Source organism: Coturnix japonica, chromosome 21 (assembly GCF_054131305.1).
Source record: "Coturnix japonica strain WE chromosome 21, WE-NBRP24, whole genome shotgun sequence".
Classification (NCBI taxonomy): domain Eukaryota; kingdom Metazoa; phylum Chordata; class Aves; order Galliformes; family Phasianidae; genus Coturnix; species Coturnix japonica.
Window position 1 is genome coordinate 4,849,893 of NC_140683.1, and position 7,670 is coordinate 4,857,562.

General features: G+C 57.1%; 1 protein-coding gene across 3 annotated transcripts; it reads right to left on the reverse strand.

The window, feature by feature from the left end:
- Positions 1-125: 125 nt before the first annotated feature.
- LHX3 (LIM homeobox 3) lies at positions 126-6,717 on the reverse strand. 3 transcript variants are annotated; one of them, XM_015878907.3, is made up of 6 exons: positions 6,592-6,717; positions 4,300-4,471; positions 3,904-4,106; positions 3,598-3,749; positions 3,339-3,510; positions 126-1,757 (listed from the first exon to the last, which is right to left on the reverse strand). In XM_015878907.3, exons 1-6 carry the CDS (start codon positions 6,659-6,661, stop codon positions 1,339-1,341), a joined length of 1,188 nt encoding a protein of 395 aa, XP_015734393.2. In that variant the 5' UTR covers positions 6,662-6,717; the 3' UTR covers positions 126-1,338. The 3 variants fall into 3 exon arrangements, with proteins under 3 accessions (XP_015734393.2, XP_085377286.1, XP_085377287.1); XM_085521160.1 differs by having other exon boundaries at positions 6,403-6,717; XM_085521161.1 differs by lacking the exon at positions 6,592-6,717 and adding an exon at positions 5,392-5,645.
- Between the last annotated feature and the right edge of the window lie 953 nt (positions 6,718-7,670).

The following is a 7,670-nucleotide window of genomic DNA, read 5'->3' on the forward strand; positions in this document are numbered from 1 at the left end:
GCATGCAGTGAGCAGCACTGCTCGGTTGTGCTCCCAACAACTGCAGCCCCAAAGCTCCCAGTTCTGTTTCTGCTTCTCAGAGCATTTTTAAACCAGTTGCATTGCAGCTGAATCAAGACTTCAAGTTTTGAGAGCTTTGACTTTTATTTTCAGGTATAGCGTTTATTGATATAGATGTGTTGGATGTGAATTTAGCAAAAGACAATTCAAAGTTGAGCTGACAAATTTATTTGCAGCCTTGGAGTATTCGATCATCAGAGAGAATGCGAGAAGATAAATAAAAGACACGGGACAGTCACATCATCTACAGATAATTCCATCATTTGTACAGGTAACGATACACACATTGCTTTGCCTTTCCTCACTATCCACTCGTGCTCTGTCTGCAGAGATACACAAATGCCTCCAACAGAGAAGAGCTGCTGGGAAGGCGCGCGCTCATTGCAAAGCACAGCTGGAGCCGACCCAGCAATGCGACCCCAAAGAGACCCAGAGGGCATTTGGCAACAGCGGGGAGAGCGGAGACACTGCAGAAAAAGGCTGCAAAAGGATCTTAAAGAAGAGCAAAAGATTCACAACCCAGAGCTGCCGGGCTTCCCGGGCCAGAAAACCACCTCTTGCCATCGTGATTAAGGTGGAGGTATTTGGTAATAAATACATCTATTCACTGTTTAATGCTTACATGGAAGAATGAAACTAGCAGTCTATAAATCAAAAAGATGCGAAGCGGAATCAACGGGTGGTCTTCACTTTACAAAGGAAAAGGGTTGATGGTGAGTGATTGGCATATGAAAGAGCATCTTGTTTTAGAGAAGCGGAGGTGAATTGAAAAGAAAGCAGAACAAACCGCTTCAAAAAATCCGCTGGAAGAACAGAGATGTTTGCTACCATGGGGTGCTGAAGTGATTCGCTATTAACATTTCCCCTATAGAAATATAGATATGGTCACACCTTTCATCTCAGATGAGGACTTTATTTTCTCTTCAGAAGGTTTTCAGTGTGGGTGGGTGGTGAAAGAAGTCCTCACTTTGGAGGATGCAATGACAGCAGAAAGCAAAACACCTGTAAAGCACAACTCTCGGTGTTCAGTAAGGACACCACCACCAGGTTCGTGGGATGCTCCTCATGCTCACCTCTGTGCCACGTCTCCCTTTGCCCACTGTCCACTGCAGACCCACCAGCAGCTCGCCCTCTGCAAGCACATCCACGCTCTGCAGGGCAGCCATGCCATCCTGCCCGCGCAGCACTCAGCACGTCCCTCCTTTTTTCCCCATGGGCAGATGACATTTGCCAGCGATGAGTCCTTTCCCTTCCCACTGCACAGCGGTGGATCCTCTATCAAAACTGAGCGTGGTCGACTTCATCCAGCCAGGACGCTGGGCTGGCAGGGAAATCCGGGTATCCTCCACTGCTGCCGGTGGAGAGGTCAGAGCTGGGCCCATTCCCAGCCAGGACCCTCATGGACTGGGGTACCCCCTGTCCGCCTTGTCCCATGATGCCCAAACCGCTGTCGGGGTAAACCAAGCTGGAGATTAAAGGCTGGTGGCCTGGCAGTGCTTGCAATGAAGCTGGTGACTGGGGAATCCCATAGGGGCTGTTGGATCGTAGGTCGTGGTACTGGTCCTGAGCTGGGATGCCGCTGTGATCCAGAGCGAAGCCCCCGTTGGTCCCAGCCTGCCTCCCCAGGGCCGGGGATGCCTCACTGAGATTGCTGTAAATCCCATTGGAGTGGCTCATCTCAGACATGGAAGGCTCATCTGAAAGGAAAACGAACTGGTTTTACTGGGAGAGTGATGGCCACGGCCGGCAGCACACACAGGAGTTCCTGTGAGCCCTGAGTACACACAAATGAGATGGATGGGAACTGAGCAGCCGTGCACTTCCTAGTTGTAATTCCTTATTATTCCCTATTATTCCTACCCTTATTGATGAGTCTCCAAAGAAAGACAAGGGATTATTTTTTCTGAGTACAAATGTCTAATACATTTTGGGGTCTAAAAAACAGGCACAGAAAGCACACATTCAAATATAGGACTGAGGTTTTAAAGTAATCCTTTAAAGAGGAACATGAGTTCAAGATCTTTCCATCCTTTAGGTCTCTCCTTTATATTTGGCTTTGGGGTTTATTTTGAATTTCAGTCTCATTTTTAGGATCTACCTGAGCATTTGATACAAGAAAAACTGTGCATTGCTCAGGAGAAAATAAATTAGATCTCAGCAGTGTTTGTTTGCTCAGGATTGGGATGATGAGGAGGAAGGCTTAAAAACACTTCTGAAATATGAAAGTATTTTGTAAATTACCAGCAAAAAAATTGTTTGCTTTCGTTTGGGGCTTTATGGGCAGTGAGAGCCGTTCCGTTGCCTTGGATACAAATCTGCTTTGGCACCGAGCTATCAATAATTGTTCGACAATTTTTAGTTATTATTTATGGTACATTCATATTTAATGACACCGAGGCGCAGCGTGTGTGCACAGGCTGGAAAATCAAACAGGTTTTAGGAACACGGCAGAGAGCAGAAACACAAAGCTGTGTGCCCATAAACATCCGTGCATTGCGGGCGGATGTCTTCGTCAGTAGTTTTGTATTTCAGCTTCTCTCCCGTATCCCTACAAACGAAGTCTACGCACACAAGTCTGAGCCCCGCGGGGATGCGGTGCAGGTCATGTCAGTGCGGGTTGTTTAGCGCTGCCGCCCCCGTGCACCCACCCCAGCTCAGGGCTGCGGCCCGGCAGTGAGCGGCCGCGGGGCTGAGGAGCACAAAGCTGCGAGCTCCGGGGGTTATCTGCAGAGATGACTGCCCCAAAAACGGGACCCTGTAATGCAGAAATCTCCCAAAACGAAGCAGTTCCTTTTTTACAGCAGGGAGGAAACAGCTCCCACAAGGCTGGGAAGTAACTAACAAGAACTACGCAAATCAAACGATTCTAAATAGGATAATACAACAACAGCCAAACTAAGAGGAACCTATGCGCTTTTCCTCGTAGTTCAATAATTCTGAACTCCGAGTTTTGCATTGTCCCTTGAGAAGAGACATTGAGAACACTGCATGCAGGGGCCGCTCCAACAGCCCAGCGCTGCCCATGGAGCTTTCCCTGCTCCGTCTGGGATCTGTCACAGGATTTTCCCGTGCCATTTCTCAGCTCACGGCTGTTCCCGGCGCAGCGGCTCCGGCTGTGCCAGGGCGGTCCCTCCACTCCGCCTTCCTCCTCTCGCACTTATTTTCCCGTATTATATTACAGCTAAAAATAATTAATGTGACCCCGAAGGGGTGAATCGAGCCCTGCCAGGGCCGCAGCTCAGCCGGCAGCCCTCGGCGCAGCCCCGCCGGGCACCGACCTGTGAAGGAGACCTCGGCGTCGCTGTCGGGCCCCTCCTCCTGGATGCTGTCCTTGTCGGACTTGGAGGTCCCCCGGGACCGCTTCATGTTCCTGAAGTACTGCCCCCAGCGCTGCCTCCCCGCGTCCTTCTTCAGCCGCTTCTCCTTGGCCCGGCGGTTCTGGAACCAGACCTGCAAGCAGAGCACGGGGCAGCTCGCTGTGAGCGGTGCCGACCCGATCCCAGCCGCCTCCCGGGGGTGGGAGCCGCGCGGTCTCACCTGCACCACTCGCATATCCAACCCCGTCTCCGACGAGAGCTGCTCCCGGACGTGCCGCGCCGGCTTGGGCGAGTTGTTGTAGGCGTTTTTGAGGGTCTCCAGCTGCTTGGCCGTGATGGTGGTGCGGGGCCTCTTGGCCGTGGACTCGGCCTCTGCCGGCACGGTGCGGGTTAGCTCGGAGCTCCCCGCGGGGACCCGGGACCCCAGCCCTCCCTCCTGCCCAACCCTATGCACGAGCGGAGCCCCGAGGGCAGAGCGGCCCGGAGCCGCCTCTCTCTTCCCCGGGGGACGAAGGGAGCGCGGTACCTCTCTGCTTGGCCGTCTCGTAGTCAGCCTTGCACACCAGCCTGCTGTCCTCCATCAGGTAGAACTCATCTCCGGTGGCCAGCTGCCGCTTGCAGACGATGCAGGCGAAGCAGTGCAGGTGGTACACGAAGTCCTGTGCCCGGCGAACCACCTGGGTCGGGGGGATGCCCTGCTGGCAGGCGGCACATTTCGTCCCGAAGCGCCTGAGTGGGGCGACAGGAGGGAGGACGATGAGCGCGGAGCCACGAGCGGCCGCTGTCCGCGGTGCTGAACCCCGATATCGAACCGCTGTCCGCGGTGCTGAACCCCGACACGGAGCCGCTGTCCGCGGTGCTGAACGCCCCCCGGTTCCCCTCCACCTCCCGGTTCCCCTCCGCCTTCCCCCGACCCACGCACTTGAAGAAATCCTCCTTGCAGTACACGCCGTCCCCTCGGCTGAAGCACTTCTCGGCCAGCTGAGTCTGGCAGTCGGAACATTTCAAGCACTTGCTGTGCCAGTGTCTGTCCAGGACCTTGAGGATGAACCTGTCCACGATGTGCTGGTTGCAGCCGGCGCACAGCGGGATCTCTGCGGGAAGCAGCCCCCCATCAGCTGTCGCTCCGACGGTCCCACTGCCTCCCACCGGCGCCCGATCCCCCCCGGCCCGGCATTCCCGGCGCTGCCCCCGTCTGAAACCCCGGGGTTGACCTGGGGAACAGCGTGGAAAACATTCTTTTTCATTCAAATTCGTTTGTGCGGCGTTGTGAGAGCCTCTCCCAGCGGCACGGAGCGCAGAGAACCCCACCCCGAGCTGCGCACAGCCCAGAAAAACACGAAGGGAAGAGATAGGAAGGGACTTCAGCCCCAGCCGAACTACCCGCACCAATTCTCGCAGTTATTCCACCTCTCTCTTGGGGAAAAAAACTGCCAAAACCAATGAAAATTCTACTGAAAAAAAAAAATAAAAAAACAAAAAGCCAAAAGCACAGCAGGAATGTTCCATCATCCTGCAGGTATCAGAGGAGGTGATCTCTGGGAAGAGACGATACAGAGATACGGAAACACAGAGAAAAAAATGAACAGATAAGTAGGTTAGAAAGTGAAAACCCACAGATACATGGACATAAATATACAGATATTGGCAGGTATAGAGGTAGAAATGTAGATGCAGAGACACAGAAATACGGATTTATCAGCACAGATACCGACGTAGATATACACAGACACAGCTGCGCCAGATACGGATAAATACAGAGGTATGGGTAACTATGCGAAGGTAACTGTAGAGACATGCCGAGCTGTACGGCTGTGGGTAGGAGCAGAGGTTCAGGTGATGTCGTTATGGTTATAATCGTCTCCTCCACACTTATCCGCGTCCAAAATAACGACACCCGCAGCGGTAGCGGTAACAGCAGCGGCGACAGCCGACCCCGAGCAGCCCCGAGCACCGGCACCGGCACCGCGGCCCGGAGGCGGACACGGGGCTGCAAGAGCCCGGCTGCTCTTACTCTGCATCGCGGCTCCGCTCTCTCAGGCGGGACACCGCTCCGGCGGCTCAGCCGGGGCTCTGCCCCCGCCGTCCCTCCCCGCGCCCTCAGCCCTCCGTTATCCCGCTGCCACCCCGGGATTGAGCCCCCCCGGGATGGTTATTTGCAGCCGTCGGCCGTTCCCTCCCGCAGCGCGCAGCCCAGAAGGGGATTAAGCAGAGCGCCCCGCGATGCGCTGCACGGAGCGGCGAGAGGGAACGGCCGCGGGGCCCGGAAACGAAATCCGGGCGGAGCCGCCCCGACGGGGCTGAGGGATGGAGGGGGCAGCGCTGGGCCCGGGGGCCGCACCGGGGGAGAACGGGAGAGGGGGGGAAGCGGCGGTCAGTGCCCGGAATTCGTTGTGTGCTGCAAACGGCCGCGAGTTGCTGGGAAAAGGGATGGACCAAAGGGTAACAAAAAATGAAAGAAAACGAAAATGAAAAGAATTATTCAATAATAAAAGCACGACGAACTCAGTCCCGCAGCTCCCCGCACCGCCTCCCGGCTCCCCTCTCTCTCCGGGGCCGCGGGGTTATTTGCGGGCGTCGCGTCCTGCGGGAAATCGGCGTTTTGGTCTCATTCCTCCCACCGGGAATTGGCTCCGGGCTGTTTCGGTTCGTTAATTGACGCTAAGAGGAACCACCTGCCGGTGTTTGGGGGTCAACAGCGCAATTCCCGAGGTGAGCAACAGCGCGGAGAGACGCCGGGGAGCGGAGCGGGACGAGGGACAGCGGATGGACGGCCCGAGCTTCGGCAGCGCCGGCAACTCGACCCCGTCCCGCTCCGCCTCGTCCCCTCCTCGATTTCGTTTAAATCTCCCGCACCGACGGGTCTCTCCCGCACCGACAGCGCCGGCGTTTTCGCCGTTCGTTAAATTCGGAATGAAAAAAAAATAATAATAATTACTGGGAGATTTTTAAGAGGGGGAACGGAAAAGGTCGGAGCCAACGGGGCTGCGCAGGGGGTGCCCGCTGCAGGGCAGCAGCTCCCCACCTCGCCCCGCCGTCGTTGAGCGCGGAGCGGCGGCAGCTTCGGGACAGAATCCGCCGCTCCGGGTCCGGTCCGTGCGCTCAGCCCGATACAGCCGCGGAGTTTCTCCCTCGGCAGCGGGCGGGGGGATCCCGGCTACACCGACGGCACGGACAGAAACGGGCACCGGGAGCCGGGTCTGCGCCCTCTCACCTGGGCTCCGCGGGAAGGGGCAGAGCTCCGCTGCCTTCTCCGAGCCGGCGCGGACCCGCTCCAGCAGCATCGCGGTCGCTCCGTGTGTACGGGATGTCCGAGGTGCGCGGGTGGCTGCGGAGGAGTGGCGGAGCGATGCGGGGAGCGGCGCGGGGCTGGACCGCGCCCGGGGCGGAGCGGGGCCGACGGGGGGGCGGGTCGGGGGCGGCACCGAGCCGTCGGGCCGGGCCGCAGCTGGGCCGCGGGTGACCGAGGGGCGATTTAGCATCACAAAAGCGAGATGGAAAGGAGGGTAAGGATCCTTCCCCACGTCCCACGCGTGCCTCCAGGCCCCGTAAAGCCCCCGCGGGGACAACGCGCTGCGGGTGGAGGCGCCGTCGGGGGGGAAAGTCCGTCCCCACCAGCCCTGGTTCCGTTAGTTCCAGTGGCGCGGGGCCACCGGCACAGCCCGTGGGGAGCCGTCACTCTCCGCTAATTAGTTAATGAGCGTGAAGAAGTAGAAGGGAGAGCATCCGACCCGCAGCAATCAGCGTCCGGCGGCTTGAAGAGGTGAATTGTGTCAACTGAGCATGAAGCGGCCGTGGACTTGGGCACGGCCTGGTGTGTCCACACGTGTAAGGGGCGCACACAGGAGTGCAGGGATGTGCACAGCGGAGCCGAGTTACGTGGCTGTGAGTGCAGCTGTGTGCACACAGCTGTGCACAGTGTGTGTCCATGCAAGGCACGTGTTGGCTGATGAATCCTTTGGGTGTGCACCCATTTGTGTGGACGTGCTGCATTCTGGTAACACTTATGTGTGTAGGTGTGTGTCTGTGTTCCATGGTGTACAGCCCCACGACCGCACACACACACACCGCCCGTCCCAGCAGCCGCAGCTGATAATTGTGGTTGTTACTGTGAGACCACTAATCCCCCAAATCCCTTTACCTCCTGCTCGCAGGGGATTACAAATTAATAAAAGCAGCTTAGGGGCGGGAGCCTCCAAACACACATATGTTCCTGGCAGAGGGCAGCACGGCGACTTTCACCTGCCCACCGGGGACAGCGGGCACCGGGCTCAGCCCCACACCAACACCGAG

What these genes read in the sequence shown, in the direction of transcription:
- LHX3 (XM_085521160.1), bottom strand. Translation starts at nt 6,661, where the DNA reads ATGCTGCTGGAGCGGGTCCGCGCCGGCTCGGAGAAGGCAGCGGAGCTC. An exon ending in CGAGACGGCCAAGCAGAGAG is followed by an intron (nt 3,750 to 3,903) that starts GTACCGCGCTCC and finishes CCGTGCCGGCAG; the next exon opens with AGGCCGAGTCCACGGCCAAG. An exon ending in TGGATATGCGAGTGGTGCAG is followed by an intron (nt 3,511 to 3,597) that starts GTGAGACCGCGC and finishes CTCTGCTTGCAG; the next exon opens with GTCTGGTTCCAGAACCGCCG.